The sequence below is a fragment of the Rhipicephalus microplus genome, chromosome X (assembly GCF_043290135.1).
Source record: "Rhipicephalus microplus isolate Deutch F79 chromosome X, USDA_Rmic, whole genome shotgun sequence".
NCBI classification, from domain to species: Eukaryota; Metazoa; Arthropoda; class Arachnida; order Ixodida; family Ixodidae; genus Rhipicephalus; species Rhipicephalus microplus.
This window is the reverse complement of record NC_134710.1, coordinates 7,659,006-7,679,867: the sequence shown is the minus strand read 5'-3', so window position 1 is coordinate 7,679,867 and position 20,862 is coordinate 7,659,006. Positions and strand designations below refer to the sequence as shown.

The following is a 20,862-nucleotide window of genomic DNA, read 5'->3' as shown; positions in this document are numbered from 1 at the left end:
TGAAACCTTCCAGCAACATCTTCACCGCCTCAGGAGCGTGCTACAGGCTATTCAATCAGCAGATGCAGATATTACACTCAAACCGCAGAAGTGTCACTTTGGTTATGAAGAGCTCAAATTCCTTGGACATGTAGTCAACGCGAAAGGAGTCCGACCCGATCCCGACAAACTTGCCGCTGTAGCCGCGTTTCCGCATCCTAAAGACAAAAAGGCTGTTCGGCGCTTTCTGGGCTTGTGCGCCTACTATCGACGATTTATTAGAGGGTTTTCGAAGATAATGGAACCATTGACTCGCCTTACACGTGACGACACACTGTTTGTATGGGCTACCGAGCAACAGGCTGCTTTTGCCGAGCCACGACAGCGGATGCAGTCAGCCCCTGTTCTCGCGCATTTTGACGATGATGCTGACACAGAGGTGCACACTGACGCCAGTAACGTCGGCCTCGGCGCAGTGCTAGTCCAGCATCAACACGGCAAAGAACGAGTCATAGCCTATGCCAGCCGCTCACTGTCCCGTACCGAGGTGAACTACACAACCACAGAGAAAGAGTGTCTCGCAGTAGTGTGGGCGATCACCAAGTTTCGCCCGTACCTCTTCGGTCTTCCACTTAAAGTGGTGACGGACCACCATGCCCTCTGCTGGTTGGTAAACATACGTGATCCCTCTGGACAACTGGCCCGATGGAGCTTGCGTCTACAAGAATTTGATAAGACGATCGTCTGGACGGAAGCATGAAGACGCTGATACGCTGTCGCGTGCACCCATAACTTTAGTCAATCAAAAAGAAGAGGACGATGATGGTTTCCTGGGCAACCTTAGCTCATCTGACTTGAGCAGACGCCAGTGAGAGGATGAAGAGATTCGACCGCTCATTGACTATCTGGAGGGTCATAGCGCCATTATACCTCGCCATCTATCTCGCGTCGTGACGTCTTTCTGCCTCCGAGATAATGTCCTGTAGAAAAAGAACGCCCGTTCTACGAGCCACGTTTACCTCCTCGTCGTTCCAAAAAACATGCGGGACGAAGTCCTCTCCGCGTGTCATGACGAGCCCACATCTGGTCATCTAGGTTACTCGCGAACGCTCGCCAGAGTAAGTGAGGCGTACTACTGCCCCGGACTTTCGGCAAGCGTGAAGCAGTACGTTAAAAGCTGTCGTGAATGCCAGCGTCGGAAGTCGCCACCAAGCAAGCCGGCTGGATTACTTCAGCCAATCGATCCACCCCACAAGCCGTTTGACCAAGTCGGCATGGACATTCTCGGCCCATTTCCTTTATCGTCCGACGGCAACAAATGAGTAACAGTTGCAACTGATTATTTGACCCACTACGCTGAGACACAGGCGATAGCACGAGCCACGGCTTCTGAGGTAGCACAGTTCTTCATGTGCCACATTGTTCTGCGCCACGGTGCTTCATCTACAGTGATAACCGACAGAGGAACAGCGTTCACTTCACAGCTTATTGATGAAGTTTTTCGACTAAGTAATACTAGGCATCGAACGACGAATGCTCACCATCCGCAGAGCAACGGCTTAACCGAGCGACTAAATAAGACAGTCACAAACATGATCTCCATGTACATCGACGTCCAACACAAAACATGGGATCGCATTTTGCCTTATGTGACGTTCGCTTAAACACTGCCATTCAAGAAACAACCCAATTTACACCGTTTCGCCTTCTCTATGGCCGCGAAGTTCAGATGATGCTGGATGCGGTGCTTCCTTGTGAAGACGCCGATCAATTAACAACTGACGCTGAAGAATTTGCAGAGCGTGCCGAGGAAACTCGCCAGCTCGCTCGGCTACACATTGGTCAGCAGCAACAGGTCGATGCACGACATTACAATATGCGTCACAATGACGTATCTTACAGTCCAGGAGACCAAGTTTGGGTTTGGACCCCTGTTCGTCGCCGTGTCCTCTCCGAAAAGTTGCTCAGCAGATACTTTGGTCCGTATAAAGTATTACGCCGCGTGAGTGACGTAAACTACGAAGTGGTCCCGGAGGCTACGTCGTCACGATTTGTACAACGAAGACAACCGACCTCTGACATAGTTCACGTGGTGCGGATGAAGCCTTATTCTGCGCTTTCCTAAAAGACCACTTTACCTGTGTTTTTTTAGTTGTGCTCCGACAATTGCCTTATCATTGGTGAACTTATCGCGTCATACATTTGAATATTGGTGCCCCTTTTCATTGTTTAAGCTACTTTGTTTTTTTTTGCAATAACTTTACAGCATCGGGACGATGCTCTTTCTTTTTTTGTTGAGGAGGAATATTGCCACCTACTTCTAGTAGTGGGTCATATGCCAAGGTGAAGGCACACACCACAAAGAAGAAAGAAGTGCGCGTGGGCCCCCGCTCTGGCAAACAAGCCCAACCGACGCGCTTGATTAGAGCCCTGTTGCTCAGACGTCAATAAACCTTATCGACACCCCCTAAAGCGACGTGACGATATCTATCACTTACCGCTGTTGGCAGGCGTCTCGGCAGGGGAGGAGGGGGACTATCGTGTTTTCAGCACTATGAGCAAGATGGCACAGTGAGCGTGCAGCGGCTCTCATCTCTCACGCGTACTTTGGCCCGCGTAGAACATAGGAAGTTTTAGAATAACGTTTGCAGGCACTGCGGGCATAGCGGGCATCATATGAGTTTTAGAATAACGTTTGCCTCTTCTAGCGAGCAACCTAGGGGCTTTAGCTGCGCAGCAAACTCAAATGCACGGAAACTACATATAGCCTCGACACCAGCGTTCGTGGGCCGCATGCGGGACGCATAAGACCCGCGATTTCGGTTTTTCCGCGGGCCGGCCGCGAACGCGAATGGCAGCTCGCGTACGACGCATGCGCAGTGGGAGCGACAGCATCGCAAGGGTTCGCGGTGCGCTATTCTAGAACTCCACAATAAGGGTGGGTACGCTCGATCGCGTGCCCTTTTCTTGCAGTGGGAAGAATCGCACGTTTTGGCTAGCCTTGGGGTTTCGTCGGAACGGTTCTGTTGTAGTTACCGAGCGCACAAAGTTCACTGCAATCATTGTGTAGCCTCCCTTTGCGAAAAGGCCGCGCTTTTCAGACACAGCAAAGTAACAAATGAGACGCCTATTCGCGTTAATGTGTACCTGAGAGTAGCTTACGTGAGCCTTTTTCGCGTGAAAAACGCGGGGCACGTTCGATCTGCTTGCCATTCTGCGCGTGATCTTTCAATTGGTTGCTGTCGCGTTCACTACTACACCTTTGCGGTAAAGCTGTGAATTTTATATTTGAGGGAGTTCGAAATAAATTTAAGCATAGGTATTCTTGTGCATTAGAGGTAGTGCGATCATGGAGGACATTACGGAGCACCACATTTCGCCAACACGATCGAGATCGACAAGGGAAGCGAAATGGTTAGAGCAACAAAACGTGCATGCACGGCAACAGTTCACGCTTCCAGGCACACTACTCTTATACTTCGCCGGTAACTTCCAAACGCATCGTTGTTCGACAAACTTCCGCAACACCGAAGCATTGATACGAAAAAATAGGTGTGAATTCTTTTCAATATCCATGTGTCAATCGTGCTGGTCGAACCAGTAACATCCAAATACTGCTCATAGCTAAAGTGTTAGCATGGCTGGGACACAAGCACTACTGAATGGGATGTAAATTCTTGTGTTCCGTTGAAAAAGAAACGCCGCATTACTGACTGCGCAAGTAATGACGATGGTGCATACTTGCAAACCATCACCACGTTTAACATTAGGTTCCGTGCAGCGGCAAGGACGCTGCTCACTAGAAACCTACAACTGCGGCGAATTCACCAGGCAGGCTTTTTACATACCTGGGAGTGTCGTTTAGTTCATATATAAATTCTATTTCATTAAGTTTTCTGCAGCACGCACTGGATTTCGCAAAGCATCGCTTTTTCTTGGTAATGGAATTGAAATAATACCCTTTCATAAAACTGCAAATAATTAGGTGGCGAGCTTTCAGGGTTCAAGAAAATATTTCGGTCTCATATTTATTTCACGGCAGCTCATGACTTAATTATCGAGGGAAGGCAGAGTGGGCCGTATGTCTGCACGTCTTATCTGATCCTCTTCTAACAAATCGGTTGACTCTCCTCCGGGTGCTATCTTCAGTCGTACAGCGCGCCCCCTGCAGTGCGGGTATATGGCGAATATTACGTATGCACCACACGCGATAAAATGTTAATCAACCCAGCACAATTGCAAATATAATTGTTAAAACTTTTATACGAGCCCGCTTTGCGCGGGTTGAACAAGACAAGGACATAACAATTCAGGATTTTCATATAGCCGACAAGAGTGTGATGTTGTGTGTTGGTAATACATAACTGATCAGAGTCTATAAGGGTCCGCTAGCCACTATTTTTTGCGCTACGTGATTAGTTTTTACAAAGCTATCACGCGGAGCTAAACATAGACAAACGTGCTGCAGCAAACCTCAGCAAACAACCACTCAGTAGCGATTGTAAATATTCTTCGTGCATGAATAAGCAGTGGAGACCCCTGCACCATATCAATGGTGAACGAAGGACCCGCTCGTCGCTCTTATGTATGGTTTAATCAGTGATAGTCTAGAATTGCTGTACTCGGAAGCTATATACCATCGAATGCACTCATTAACAAGTCACATGTTATTGTCGAAAGGCCCTATCTATGCTTACCGTAAGCGCTGTCCGACCATAAGGTGTCACGAAGTATACGACTTGCCTCGTAAGTCTGTTCATTTACGCTAAGACCTTGAGTGGCTTCATGAAGCTCGACAACAAATAATGCGCCATCCCTCAGCACGTGGTATATGCCTAAGTTATGTCCTTGTGAACCAGATTTCCCTTTAGGTAGCATTTCTTCCCACTCTTCATTCTTAGGTCGTTGTCTTTCATTCGTAATCAGATAGACGTGAGCATGTAAAAGTCTTTGAACATTCAGTTTTTTATACTTAACTCAGTTTTCAATATCTTTTTAACCACATTTTTGCCACCTGTATTACTTTCTTTTGGATTCTGTTAGCAGTATTGCTTGTTGCGCACCATTGTTGGGCAATGTTTATGGTGCCTTTGTACTTCCGCTTCTGCTTCGAATAGTATTTTTGTAATACTAATGAAAATGAATGACAATTTGAAACACGGGACTAATCCTGGGGTGTTGTAGAAGTGAACACTCACACGAGGTACTCTTCAGAGGCCGCATGAAAGGCAGCTGTGTGTAGCAACAATTGCCTATCAGAAATTCTTTTGCACTGCAGGTGAGCAGGCAGGTGGCATTGCTGGAAGGGGCGTTGGTACGTGAGCGCCTGGAAAGGTTCCGCCTTGAAGGGGAGCTGCGGGGCCACCGCCATCAGCAGCAGCTCGAACCTGCCGGTCAGCTGGTGTCGCTCTGTGCCGAGATGCGAGAAGCCAGCGTCTTGTTGCGCTCCAAGCTCGACGCCTTCGACCGCTTGCAGCTGCATGTGGCGGTGAGATTTTTTTAGAGCAGTGGTATAAAGCGAGATAGTTTCCTCGTGGCAATGGCAAGACGCTCATGGTTGCATCGTCAGCAGTTCACGGGCACAAGAAGTGCAAAGATGCCAGTCTGTAGCGAGCGTTAAACTAGCGTCGCATTTACTATATCTCGTTTTAAGATTGATATAATAAAACACGTCATACATGTTGGCTGATGTAAATGCAGTGTTTCCACTCATTAATTAACATACGCGAAGGTGATACGTGAAAAGAGGGTTAAATAGAATTGTTCGAATGGGTGAGGGATAGATGAAAGGGCTTGATTAGTGTCCAATAGCTCGCACTAGTGTCCTAGCTCGAAGCGGGCTGCTCCCGCGTTGGGACCGAATGACCTTGCCTTTCAGCCGCACCATGGGCCCATTTGACTGCCCATAATTGGTCTCCTAACGCAGAATGGCTTACAGCTGCGACCCGCCGTTTTTTTGTCACTGCGTCACGTAGAGCAAACCTTGAGCACATGAGCGAGGTCTATGTTTTCACGGTATCTATTGCATATTGTAGGTATAGAGAACTGCGGAGGGATCTTGTTGATTAACAGCGGGTTAAGGTGAGTTCTTGGTAGTAATAACGTTAGCGTATATACCTGAGCTGTTTAGTTTACTATGTGGAGGCGGAAGACGCTGCGTGCTAGGCATAAGTGTTTAGTTACCATAAGTGTTTGGTACGAGAGGCGATTGCTGCACGCTGAAACCTCAGCATCTTCTTGTCTTGTGACTGCATAGTTGATAAATCCTCGTGCAGCATTGTGGCCGGTTTAGTTGAGGTTCGCTGGAGCACCGTTTATTTTTCCTATGTGAGCAGGAAACCGGATAATCGTGTGTGGCTTGATTACGTTTCCCTTGAGCATTACCAGAGCCAGTCTACGTATAGCTTCTGTGACAAATGCTCAAACCGCTGCCCAAAAATCGTTTTGGATTTTAATATTTTGATGAGTTCGTGTTTAAAAGTCACACTTCAATGGCTATTTTCTTGGCAATTTATGGTTCGGTGGAGTATGTGGAACCCGAGTTGACTAGTTCACCCTTACCGTTCACAAGTGCTGTTGTGAAGGGACGACCGAGCATTCTTAAGCCTAACTTTAGGCTTTTTCTTGCAGGGATTTGGCTGGCTTGCCCTCTGCTCACAATATGAATTCTGTTAACATTCCTTGGAACAGGTATATGTAAAATGTAGCACTTTTATCGTTGGGGATTTATTTGTGGTTGTCGCCTACAGCTCTAATGAGTCTAGCAATCAATTTTAAGATGTTATTGCCTGATGGCGTGGTTGTGAGTTTAAGGAACTGAGATATTTTTTGTGCGACTGCTTTTCCTTCTAATTTTGCATCTCTAGCTGCATCAGCCTTTGCGTATCGGTGTACATAGGTAGCCCAACATCTACTTCGATCACATTCCTACGCAATGCATTGAGGTTATCTCTTTTGGATCTCTGCCACTCATGCATGGCTATACTGTGTCGGCGAAGTGACATAGCACAAAGAAATGACGTTTTCTTACGACGCCGTCTTCTCAAAGCCCTTGTCGGTGGTTGGTTACTCTTTTGATGAACATGAGTCCGTTGTGCACTTTCTTAGCGATACGCTGTATTGTTTGGTTGATGGAGAAATTGTCTCATATTATTAAGTTCAGGAACCGCATATAATACACCCTTGGAACGAAGCTTCCGCTCATAGTATGGAAGGTTATATCGTTCTCCTTTGTTGGAATTCATCCCCTCGGTTCGCGGCCTGTTCTATTAGGTCTGTATAACAAGAGTTCAGATTTCTTGGGTGATCATCAAAGTCCGGTTGAAATGAGGTACTTCTTCAGTAAAATTTACAGGTTCTTGTGATTTTCTTCTATTTTTTCTTCGCTACCTCCAGTACTACATACATCATAGTACTATATAGTACTATGACGTATATAGTATCTACTATTGCTCTCGTATTGATGTTGCGCTTTAAATATGCGTAATGTAGTTTTTAATTGACATTGTTTACAAGTATGAACGCAGCCTCCCGAACAACTTGTGTGGCCATTCAGCTAGGGGGTTAACTTTCGCCGTGTGGTAGAATCGATCGACAGACAGACAAAATAAAAAAGAGAGATAGACGGACCAAAATTTCAGCGCTGAATTATCCCAATAAAGAACAAAAACAGCCCGGCTATAAGAGCTTGGCAGTTTAGCTGTTTCGCGTGGCTTGCGATCAGGAAGGGTACCCATTCTGTGCATGGTTTTGCTGAGCCGGCTATCATTCCAACTCAGTGCCAGTCTATCGCTTCATTGTTTCGTGTACCTATAGAGGCCCCCACCTCAGCCCTCACCACGTTGCTTTCATTGCATCAAATAGTCGCCATATAAACATTTGAGCAGTGCTTGATCATCTTAATGTACAAACTAAATAGGAATGCATTGGAACAAATAACTTCACAATGAACGTGAGTAGCGCAAATCAAGCACGAAGCGTATATTTAAGCAACTAACTTAGCGGCAATGGGGTCAGTAAGCAGCGCCACGCCGCGAGTGGCAACGGCGGTCCCAATGTAGGCAGCAGAACTGAGAGGCATATAGCCAGGCCAGTAGCCAGGGAACTTTTTTTTTTTTTTGGCGGTGAGAGCAACCTCTTCCTTTCCAAAGCGCATTTCGGAGCAGGAGGGAGGGGGAGGGGGTGCTAGAGCGCCACCCTAGCTGCGAGCCTGGTTATAGCTTGCGAAATACGAATTCATTTTATATGGTCCAACGTCTGTCCGTGACGGCTCTGTCGCAGTTGATGCTGACGCGAAGGTCTCGGTATCGCATCCCGGCCGTGATCGTTGCGTGTTTGACGTAGGGAAAAATGCTAGAGACCAGGGCATGTACCTAAATTTAGGGGCACATTAAAAGGTCCCTGCAATACTTTTCCAAGCAGCCATAGAATGGATTCACTAAAGGAGATTATTTTCGGACGAGTTCACCGCCGCCAACATTTTCAGAAGCCGTATCCACTAGGAGTGGAGTTACAAATATTTGTCGAACGCTGCAATCATTTTCTCTCTCTTCTCTTGTCCCAACGAAAGCATCGGAAGCTGAGTTGGGAGGGATGACACGGGGAAGAAAATTGAACACGCGCAGCTGGTGAGCTTCATCACTCTTTTTCGCCTTTTCCCCTCCGAATGCGTGACTTTTAATTGTGCTCACACCCGTGTGCCCCAGTAACGAGCGAGGACGCCATCCTGCAATGACCGAATGGCTGATGCTAGGCCTTGGACGTAGGAGTTCCGAGCCACTACCATCGTTTGTCGAGAGAAGAGAAAACGATGTTTTGTATTCTGAGAATTTGCTGTTAATTATAGGACAGATGCTGCGCTATAATAATTGACACGCGTGTACTCGGAAGCATCGATTATAGTGATCGGCAGTGTTCCCTGACCGTGCTCCAAAAGTGTTGCCGGGAGCATTAAAGAACATCAGATGGTTGAAATTTCCAGAGTCCTCCACTATTCGCGGCTCCAACTAGGCGCTCACCACTTAGCGGCCCTGCGTGGAAACGGTGCTAACAGGGCCAACCTTGAAAGGAGATATGTTACCATGTTGCGTGCGCTGAGAATCAGCCGCATAGTTCCTTTATTATCGCCATGCTGCATGCACAAGCCCGACAAAGAAAAAAAGTTATGTCTAAAGACAATTGAAGTGTGCCGCAATGCGTTAAGTGCCTCGCAGTAGAAAGATGGCAACATATATTGTTCAATCACTTTCTGAAGGGTGCAGATGACATGCGACGGAGAGCGACGCAAGTCAGAAACTTACGCATTAGAAATAAGGTGATGCACACGGTGGTTTGTTGTAATCAATTCCCTCGCGACGACTTAATTATCCTCAGTGAGTGCACCATTATTTTGCGTGTGTGCATTCTTATAAGTCGTGAATCTGCAGGCTCCTAAGCATTTTAAGAAATTTGTTGCGTTACGTGAGTGACTGTGTTTTTCTAATGCGCTTGTTTCCTGTGCAAGTCGTAGTGCTACCCATTCTCACATTAAGCTGCTTAATACTTCCTCCCGAACAGTTTTAATTTCACGTGTGAGTACATACGCACCCACAAACGCGTGTGCGATGCCCGTGCGTGCGTAACGTGCGTGTATGTGTGTTGATGCTTATACACATTGCCACATTCCTTCCCCACGTTTTGCTTTCACCCCGTTACACTGTAATTCCCAGCGCAAATGCATGCCTGCGATGTTCGAGAAGCAGCAGGACTGTAGTAGATCATTTTGTTCAGAAAACGCTCACTACGCGAACACAACAAAATATCCTGGAACCTCTGTGGCCAATGGGAATAACACAAAACGTTCGACCGCATATATATATATTCATAAGAGCAGATGTGCTTCGGCATTTCTTAGTTTATCAACCACCGATGCACTGTTTCCCGCTATCAGTGTCATTGTGTATATCTATAATCTGACTTCCCGTTCGCCAGCCACAATTTCGGCCAAATAAACAGTTTGATCTTTGATCTGCTCTCTTCCCCTTCGCCGACGTCACGGCCCCGTGACAATATCATGTTCGTGCATCTGTAGCACGTGTAATGTGTGTGCGTATATCTGCTTTGACTACCAACTACTGCCAACATGACCACGCGAGTGTTCGGAAGTAGATAGCTTTATTCATTAGAAACTTCATAACATAATCGCGAACTAAAAAAAAGGAGCACTCCCATTACAATCGAAACTATGATTTGCCTTATCTCAAGATAGCTATGTGTTATTACCCAGTGCACAACATGCTTCATTTGGCTTTTGAAGGGACAATGGAACTGAATAGGTTACATGCAATCCGCAGCACAAGTCGCAGTGTAGTTACCTCGAAAACTGTTAAGGCCTTGCCTGTACCAGTGTAGCAACGCAGCGCAAAAGTGCTAGCACCTTTCGAAGAGGCTCGCTTCATAAGCGCAGTTGCGTTCTTAAACCGCGGACTCGCTAGACAGGTTCTTCAACTTGAAGCAAATCTGCCGTAGTTCGCTGAAGAGGCTCCATGTTCCTGCGCACAGCGCCACTATATCCGCTGTTTCGCCAGTGAAATCCTGTATTCCAATAAGAATGGGGCGGTCTGGGGCCTTTCACCTTCAATGAAGCAACACTATCCAACGCTACAATCAAGGAACTTGGCACAGCGCCAAGCGAAAGTGCCGCGTAGACTCTGTTAAGTGCAGACCTCTTTGTTTTGTTTTTCGACCAGCGTTGCCAGCACATGGAGCGTTTTCTGCAGTTGCTTATAGTCGTTGTCATAATTTTATCATAGCTTTTGAATGTAATTGCTCCACAATTGTTACATGTAGCTTGCCATGGAGGGCTTGCCGGCGAACCCAGATCCGCCTGGAATGACGAGCAGCGTAATCGTTCATGGTCAAGTCGAGAACGACTGTATCCTGAGAAAGAACGACTTCCTACGGGATCACTGTGACAAGTAAGTACATACTAAGACCAATTAGGGATGAGTTTGGATATAAAAAAAGGCATTGTGGGATCAGCAGTAGAACTCAAGACACTCGTGGAGAGCTGTAGCACTTTAGATCAGCTTTTTTTCACTTTATTTTTAATTCCAACATCATAGATCAAAAAACTGTTCGGACCCATAGCCAAAAGCTAGAATAGGGTCCAATGATGCGATACAAGATGGCACAGTATCCAAACGATAGCACAAGGCAACAATAGCACATGTAGCAAAACAATAGAACAAGGCATTGAACCAGGATACAAGGTGCTAAACATTGCGGATGTAGTAAAGAACGTTAGGCATTGTACAGACATATAGATTCAGATACTAGAAGTTAGGTAAGATAACAGAAACATGTAATGTTTATATACAAGCAAAAGAAAGGCGATGAGTAATAACAACAACGCAGTAAACTTTCACTGGACGTACTAATACTTATATACAAGAATTGAAAGATTTTGTTACTATAAGGGGGTTACAGAGACACATTAAGGATTGCAAGAAAGTGTTTTTTTTTATTTTCAGAGGAAAGTTAACAGCCGATTTTATATCCTGGGGCAATCCATGCCAGATTTTGGTACCGACGAACTGCAGACGACGTTCTCCATAGACGTTTTTCGTGGGAGGAAGATTAAAATTACCGGCAGTAGTATTCCTCGTAAGGCGGGATGAGAAGCAGAGAATGGACGAATGAACAGGACGGTTATGCCTTATGATGTTAATAATGGCGATGGCTGTTCTCTGTTGACGCAAACTGTCCATTGGTAAGATTTGTAATTTACTAAACAGGGGTGCGCTGGGATGATCGTGGCTTGAATGCGTTATCATTCTTAGTGAGCGCTTCTGTAGTTTTCGTAAAGGCTCCAGGTATGCAGCTGCAAGGCAGGGTGCATTTATCAGAAGAGCATTTTCGCCAAAAAAGAAGGTGTCGTTTGTAGGCGACACAATGATTTCTATACTAGATTGTTATCCAAATTACGGCTAGCAGCTAAATTCTTTAAAATTCTATCTGTCGACACTGCCCAAACGTCGGCGTAAGGTGTGAGGACGGCCACTTCAGCGATGGACATGATTTTCTGAAATATGTCGGCTATCGAGCACTGCACGGACCCGGGCCGACGCGCGGGCTGGGCAGTACGAAGCATTTCCATGCGAGTCCGGGATGGCCTCAGGCTTGAAAATGTGGGTCTGCGCCGGGCCGGGCTTGATGCCACGGGCTTGGGCCAGGACCGCACTTGAGGCTACGGGATGAACCGGACTCAGGCCCGCTCATTAAGTGGTCTAAGTCGGAGCTTCGAGCACATTCGAACGTTATGCATTGCGTGGTCTAAGGCATTGTGTGGTAAACTGAAGTGACAAGTGCAGAGTTGGTGGGGTTCGGAGTTCACTAGGAGGAAGTGCTACGAACTCAGTAAGGTGCGATAGAGAACCTCCTGGATTCAAGGGTAAATCTGTTGGGAGACGTCTATACCACCATGTTGACGGCGTCGTCAAAATTTTCGAGCCCTTCAAGGAGGCCAGCGAAAAGCTTGAGAATCACTAAATGGTATCACTGCCCCTCGTATTTATGTACTACACGAAACTGACGAACCACCTTACGGTTGTTTCGACGGACTCTGCTGGTGTGGATTAGGTAACAATGAACATGCTGAAAAATGGCGGAGACATCGTGTTCGAAAAACTGACCGCCTTATATACGAAGTGTGTTTTGACGGGAAGGGCACGAAAATTTCGGAAGAACGCCGAAATTGTCCTAATCTTTAACAAAGAAGACGTCAAGGAGTTGTAAAATTACAGACCGATTACCATACTGTCCATCCTCTACAAACATTTTACGAAAATATCAATTGCTAAAAGAATTAGGGCAACAATAGAGTTCAGTCAACCAAAGGACCTAGCGGGAATTCGTACATACTACTTTACAATAGACCACATTCGTTCAATAAATGAGGTGACAGATTATGCGTGGAATACAGCCAACCCCTATACATAGCCTTCAGAGATTAAGAGAAGGCCTTTGACTCAGTTGAGATATCGGCAGTGATGAAGGCAATATGGAATCAGGGCATCGATGAACTCTACATAGACATACTGGAAGAAATCTACAGCGTATTCACAGCCACCATGGTTCTCTACAAAGAAAGCGTCAAAATCCAAATAAAGAAGGGTTTATAAGCCAGAAAGACACAGTCTCTCCAATGCTATTGACCGCGTATTTACTGGAGGTTTGTCAGGCTCCTATATTGGAAAGAGTTAGGAATAAGAGTTAATGGAAATTATCTTAGTAACCTCAGATTCACCGAAGACATTGTCTTGATGAGCGACTCAGGAGACGAGTTACAGCTCTTGATTACTGAACTGCATGGACGTGGAAAGCAAAAAAGTAGATCTGAAAATTAATATGCACATAGCTAATGTATTGCGGCAGAGTCTTGGCCGAAGACAACACTTTGTGATACGTGGAGAGACGATGGAAGTTATAAAGGAATATGTCTACTTAGGACAGGTTGTAACCACGGAGCCGTACATTGAGATTGAAATAACTACAATAATAAGAATGGCATCACATTCATCAAGCATTCTCAAATGATGAATGGTAATGTACCAATAACCTTCAAAAGGAAGATATATAACAGCTGAATCTTGCCGGTTCCTATAGCTACGGAACAGAAACCTGGAGGATTACCAAGAGAGTTCACCTTAAATTGAGAACGACAACGCGAGTGATTAAAATGAAAATGATAGATGAACCTTAAGAGACAAGGAGACAGCAGAGTTGGTCAGAGAACGAACCGGGGCTAAGGATATCAAAGTTGGAATCAAGAAGAAGAAATAGACATGAGCCGGGCACGTAGCACGTAGGGAGGATAATTGCAAGTCACTGAGGGTAACTCATTCAACTTCCTGACAGATAGATAATATTGTTACACGACATCGGCAACGAAAGAGCATCATAGATGACGAAGACGATGAAAGCGACCGTGCTCGTGTTGTTGTTGCTGCTGTTCTTCCATCTTGGCTGCAGCTGCCTCTGACTCTCCCTGTATATTTTGTAACTATATTTATTTCATTCATTCTCTCACCCCCGTAACATTTGGTGGTGGTGCGGGGTACAACATGATATAACGGAGCTCGGCAGTGGCCGACGCTTGGATTTTTTCACCATGGTGAACCAGGGACCGGCTTCCGCCGAGGCGACTACAACAACTGTGGTCCTTCCGCAGCTAAAAGATCCTGGCACGTTCTGTGGCACGGATGATGTCGACATTGAAGAATGGTTGCCGTTGTACGAACGTACAAGTAATAATTACCGCTGGGATGAAACTCTTATGTTAGCCAATATCCTGTTCTACTTAAAAAGAACAGCAAAAGTGTGGTTCTAGAACCACGAAGAAGAAATTGGAAGCTGGGATGCGTGCAAAGAAAACATGCGTGCCCTTTTCGGCAAGTCTGGGGGTAGAAAGGCAGCGGTCAAGAAGGAGTTGGCATCTCGTGCGCAAACGTCATCAGAGTCCTACGTGACTTACATACAGGACGTGCTTGCCCTTTGCCGAAAAGCGGACAACGGTATGGAAGAAACCGAAAAAGTAGCTCACATACTGAAAGGCATTGCAGATGATGCATTCAACCTTCTCATATGCAAGGACTGCAACACGGTCGATGCCATCATCAAGGAGTGCCAGCGTTTTGAGGCCGCAAAAAGTCGACGTGTCGCCCATAATTTCACTCGACTACCAAACACAGCGGCAACGTGGTCGTGCGAAGACAGGCCTGCGCTACAGACGCCGTTAACTGCAGAGCACGTGACGAAGATCATCAGACGTGAACTTGAAGCTCTGTCTCCTGCATCCACGTGCTCCCGTGCCTGTGACTATAGCCCTCAGATGGTGCCACTGGTACATGCCATTGTGCGACAAGAGCTTTCCAATGCTGGACTGGCCTCCGAGTGCACTAAAGCTCCCTCTCAGCCGATCAACCGTCGTCGACCCCATGTTTCGTATGCCTAAAGCCAAAACCTTCCAGCGCGCCCTCGCAATCCAGCCGAGTGGAGGACAGCTGACGATTGCCCGATTTGTTTAAACTGCCACCGTATCGGACACGTGGCCCGTTATTGTAACACTCGGTGGTATTGGCACCAGGCATCCTATGGGTACCCCCATCGGCCAGAGAGGGATCATGGACGCTTTCAAACTTACCAGGAGTCACCTCAGGTCACCAATGAAGACGTGCCTTCTATGCCGCCATATCGTCGTCGCTCTCCATCTCCGCATGTTCACCAGTCCCGTTCACCACTCTCCCGTCACCCGTCGTCTCGCTCGCCCCAATTTCGCCGACCAACGTCGCCGACTAACCACTTGCCACTGGAAAACTAGATGATGCAGCTCCCGGAGGTGATGCTGCATCGACCACTTGCCCGCCAAATCCTCTGACCATGCTGCCGACTCGACCCAATCTTATTGACGCTGAAGTAGATGACACACTCGTTGTGGCCCTGGTGTACACAGGGGCTCACATATCAGTGATGAATTCAGAACTTCGTTGCCACTTTAGGAAAGTTTTAACGCCACCCACAGTGCCACTCATCCAGGTCGCCCACGGCGGCACGTTTCCCGTGCTTGGAATGTGTTCCGCACGTATAAGTGTGGCTGATCGCTCCAGGACAGTGCTATTTGCTGTGCTCGAGAAATGTTCCCATGAACTTATCCATGGCATGGACTTTTTATCCGCCCACTCTACCCTTAGTGATTGTGGAACCGGCATGCTTCAACTTGATTCACCGTGTTACCATGACGACCCAACACCAGCTCAACCCCGTCTGTGTTCTGCAGATCACGTTCGCCTAGCACCTCAAGCCGTTACCTACGTGAACCTGAGATCTGTCCCTCCTGTTCCCGATGGTGACTACATGTTGACACCTATTCCTGACGTTCTGCTGGCTAAAAATGTTGCCGTGCCTCACACACTTTTGACAGTCCCGGGAAATACAGCATCTCTTCCGATCCTAAACTTCAGCTGGCGCGCTCAAGTTATCCCAGATGGTATGACTTTAGCAAAAGTTTTTTCTATAGATGCTGCCATTTCGGCGTTCGTTGCCGAATCTTCTTCGTCCTCTGCTTCGTTTTCATCCTCTAAAAGCGCAGCGGATGCCACCATCGATAAGATGATTACTTCGGACCTTCTTCCAGCGCAGACAGCTGACATCCGGCACCTGCTGAAATCCTACTACGACATCATTGATTTTGATGACCGCCCTTTGCGTCAGACATCCTTTGTAACTCATAAAAATAACACTGGAGACGCCAGCTCCATCCGACAACGTTCTTATCGCGTGTCTAATGCTGAGCGACAAGTTATCCAGCACGAAGTTGAAGAAATGCTCACAAAAGACGTCATTGAAGCTTCCTGCAGTCCACGGGCATCGCCGATCGTGCTAGTCAAGAAGAAGGATGGCAGCTGGCGCTTCTGCGTAGACTACCGTCACTTAAACAAAGTAACACGTAAGGACGTGTATCCACTGCCGCGGATTGACGATGCTCTCGACTGCCTACATGCGTCTGCCTACTTTTCATCTATCGACTTGCGATCAGGATACTGGCAGATTTCTGTCGATCATCCAGACCGTGAGAAAACCACATTCATCACACCGGATGGACTTTTCTAGTTCAAGGTTATGCCATTCGGATCGTGTAATGCGCCAGCTACATTTGAAATAATGATGGACTCTCTCCTGCATGGATACAAATGGCCCACGTGTCTGTGCTATCTCGATGACGTCATCGTATTTTCACCTACATTCGAAAGCCGCCTTAGCCTAACGGCTGTTCTTGGGGTTTTCCGGAAAGCAGGACTTCAGCTCAACTTTTCCAAATGTCGCTTTGGCCGTCAGGAAATCACTGTGCTCGGCCACCTTGTGAGTGCTCGAGGCGTGCAACCTGATCCTGACAAAATTCGAGTTGTCAAAGATTTTCCCATACCACGTTCCGCAAAAAATGTTCGGAGTTTTATCGGCCTTTGTTCTTACTTTCAACGTTTCGTGAAGAATTTTGCTGACATTGCCCGACCACTTACGGAGCTACTGAAGAAGGACATGCCTTTTTATTGGGGTACTGAATAAGCAACTGCCTTCAGCACCCTTACAACATTACTTGCTTCCCCACCCATCTTGGCCCATTTCGACCCGTCAGCCCATACTGAAGTTCGTACTGATGCCAGCGGACATGGAATTGGTGCTGTTCTCACCCAGCGGCAACGAAGACAAGATCGCGTCATTGCTTATACCAGTCGCCTCCTTTCTCCTTCGGAGAGCAAGTTTTCCGTTACAGAGCGTGAGTGCCTCGCACTAGTCTGGGCAGTCGGAAATTTTCGATCATACTTGTTTGGCCGCACCTTTTCGGTAATTACAGATCACCATGCCTTGTGCTGGCTGTCGTCCCTTAAAGATCCAACAGGATGAGTTGGCTGTTGGGCCTTGAAACGACAACAATACAGCTTCGACGTGTCTTACAAATCTGGCCTGATGCACCAGGATGCCGACTATCTATCCCGTCACCCCGTGGACCCACCTGACCTTTCAGCAAATGATTCTGACCCTTGCGTCTTCGCCATGTCGGCTTTCGCCGACATACGCAAGGAACAGCTCAGCGATGTCCACTTGCGGTCTATCATGCAAAGTATGCACTTGCCCCACGTAGACCCGTCGCTACACTTGTTCGTTCTACACGATGGCATTCTTACCGACGCAACACCAACGCCGAAGGACCAGAGCTACTACTCGTAGTTCCTGCGACACTCCATTTCGCTATACTTGAACAGCTTCACGACGCCCCAACCGCGGGACATCTCGGGGTCACGGGCGCATACGATCGCGTGCGGCATAGATTCTTCTGGCCAGGCCTTTACCGTTCTGTGCGCCGATACGTTGCTGCATGTGAGTCCTGCCAGCGCTCCAAACATTCCACCTTGCCACCAGCTGGTCCGCTCCAACCAATAGACATACCCACCGTTCCCTTCTACCGCGTCAGTCTTGATCTCGTTGGACCATTTCCTACTTTTCTCACTGAAAACAAGTGGATAGCCGTAGCCACTGATTTCGCCACAAGATACGCTATCACACGAGCGCTACCGACAAACTGTGCCACTGACGTCGCGGACTTCTTGCTTCATGACGTAATTCTTTCCTATGGCGCTCCTCGACAGCTGCTGACTGATCGTGGTAGCTCATTTCTTTCGAAAGTAGTAAGTGACATCCTTCGCTCGTGTTCGACGCGTCACAAGCTCACTATGGCCTATCACCCACAAACAAATGGTCTTACCGAGCACCTAAATCGAACATTGACAACAATGCTCTCCATGTACGTTTCCAAAGATCACCTTAATTCGGATAGTACTTTGCCCTATGTGACATTCGCGTACAATTCGTCACGCCATGACACTGCTGGCTTCTCCCCCTTCTATTTATTGTTAGGCCGCCATCCAGCGTTACCCTTCGAGGCTCTTCTCCTATCAACTACGCAAACGGTTACAGAGTACGCCCGGGATGCCACTGCTCGGGCTCAAGTGGCCCGCCAAATCGCACGGGAACGTCTTCTTGGCTCGCAGCGCTCTCAGAAGGCCCGCTACGATAGCCATCACAGAGTAGTTTCCTACTCTCCGGGTTTATTGGTCCTCCTCTGGACACCATGCCGCCACGTTGGCCTCTCTTCGAAGCTCCTGTCTTGCTACTCGGGGCCATACAAGGTTTTACGCAGGCTTACCGATGTCACATACGAGATTGCTTCGTTGGACAGTCAGTCATCGTCGTCCGCAACCGCTACTGACGTCGTCCACGTGACCCGCCCCAAACCGTACATATCCGCATATGACCCTACTCTCCTTTAGGCGCCAAGACGGCGCTGCCAACAGTGGGGGGTTATATGTTACACGACATCGGCAACGAAAGAGCATCATAGACGACGAAGACGATGAAAGCGACCGTGCTCGTGTTGTTGTTTCTGCTGTTCTTCCATCTTGGCTGCAGCTGCCTCTGACTCTCCCTGTATATTTTGTAAATATATTTATTTCATTCATTCCCTCACCCCCGTCACAATATAATAGGTTGGTTGAAGAGAATAAAAAGTTCGCAGGCATAACTTGGCCGCAAAAAGCTCAAGACGCGGCTGATTGGCGGATCATGAGAGAGGCATTTGCATTCATTTGGGCGTTGTCAGGCTTATGATGATGACAGACTACGCGAAGACAGGCTGTGCTTGCTCTCATCCCTATTCGAACGTGCTGCAGCTAGCCGCTGGTGCACGCTGGCCCCGCGCTCGCATGTTTATTTTCATAAAAATAGAAAGTGTGTGTCCTTATAAGGCGGAATTGGGGACTAATTGGTAGGTCTCCATGCTTGTGTTGCATTGCAGCGCAAGGAAAACAATCACAGCATATCCACGGTGTGAATGGTGATAAATAGGGTGAAGATTCGGAGGGTGTATTGGCAAACCATGAGTCTTCCGTCCGTCCGTCCGTCCGTCCGTCCGTCCGTCTGCCTGTCTCAAAGTCTGTCATTCCATCGGTCCATGTTCTGTCTGTCTGTCTGTCTGTCCGTCTGCCTGTGTGTCTGTCAATCCGTCCATCCATCAGTCCATCCGTACGTCTGCACCTGCTGAGTGAGTAATCGAACTAGGCGGTTAACACGAGCTAGGAAAGACAGACCCTCGGCTTTAGGAGGCTTGCCCCTAAAAAAAGCAGAGACGACACAGAGTTAATTGATGATTGACGTATGGGGTTTAACGTCCAAAAAGCACACTATGATTATGGGAAGCGCCGTTACTTTTAACCACCAGGGGTTTTTAATGTGCACCCAAATCATGAGCAAACGGGCTACACTATTTTGGCCTCTAATAAAAATGCAGCCACCGCAACCGAGTTTCACTCCCGCTACAGGCCTGCGTGTCACCAGCCGAGTAGTTTAGCCACCGCGGTGGGGCGAAGACCCCGAGTGATGGGCAAGCTAACAACTACTTTATATTGATCACGTACAGACTTATGTGCTCGAAAAAAGAACGGGGGTAGAAAATTAGTGATATTTCATAAGTGAGAAACACTTGTCATTTTGCTTTCTGCGACGCTAGGTGCGTATGTCCTAGTGGTCCCAGTGGCCTGCCCCCAACGCACCGCTGCTTTTGTTGCATAGTCGAGTCAGTGGAGCGTCATGGTGCGTCTATTAGCTTGGTCATCCATTTGCAGTCGGTTTAAAACAAGTTTAGGCAAGACGCGCTCATGAAAAAAATTGGCCACGTATCTGCATGTTTCATTGAAACTTTCATCAAAAGACTTGAGTCTTGGGTCTGGAAAGAGAGAACGCAACATTTAATTGATGTTCTGTGCGAGAAAATTGGTGAATAGTATTCTGGAGGTGCGGCGTTAGAGTATCTCGATCCGTGCGGCGAAGGCAAACGAGCGCATTGAGGCTTCTTAGACACGAGCGATATCTAGTAGTTATTTTCAAAAACGAAGGAAAGCTTGCGCGTCTGTCTCGGAGGCGATAAAGTGTAGAACGCAAAGCGGCGGGCACGTGCCAACTCCGTGTCGTCTTAGCAAAGCGTTGAAAACACTTGCCTCAAAAGCATAGCATTGCATTGTGAGCACAGCGTGATAAGCGATATGGTCCTTAGAATTACTTACGCATGCCTTCTCTAGTATAAAAACGCACGTACAGAATATAAACGTGTTGTTATGGTGCATCAGATTTGCACAATAATTCTTTTTTAATTGACAATCGCATCAGTATAAACACTGAAACTTGAGCAATATTAGTTGGCTCTGCAGATGGGGTTGGCCGTTTGAGGCATCATTTGGGGCAGTTTCAGAGATGGTTATGACAAACAGACAAAGGTATAGATGGAAAGACAGACAT

General features: G+C 47.4%; 1 protein-coding gene across 10 annotated transcripts in view; it reads left to right on the top strand.

Moving 5' to 3' along the window:
- LOC142777415 (uncharacterized) overlaps positions 1–20,862 on the top strand; it is a 498,660-nt gene that overhangs the window by 77,487 nt on the left and 400,311 nt on the right. For all 10 annotated transcript variants that reach the window (XM_075881769.1, XM_075881776.1, XM_075881775.1 and 7 more), the window contains 2 exons: positions 5,258–5,467; positions 10,807–10,934. In XM_075881769.1, the coding sequence (XP_075737884.1) occupies positions 5,258–5,467; positions 10,807–10,934 (338 nt within the window). The remainder of the gene's footprint in view (positions 1–5,257; positions 5,468–10,806; positions 10,935–20,862) is intronic.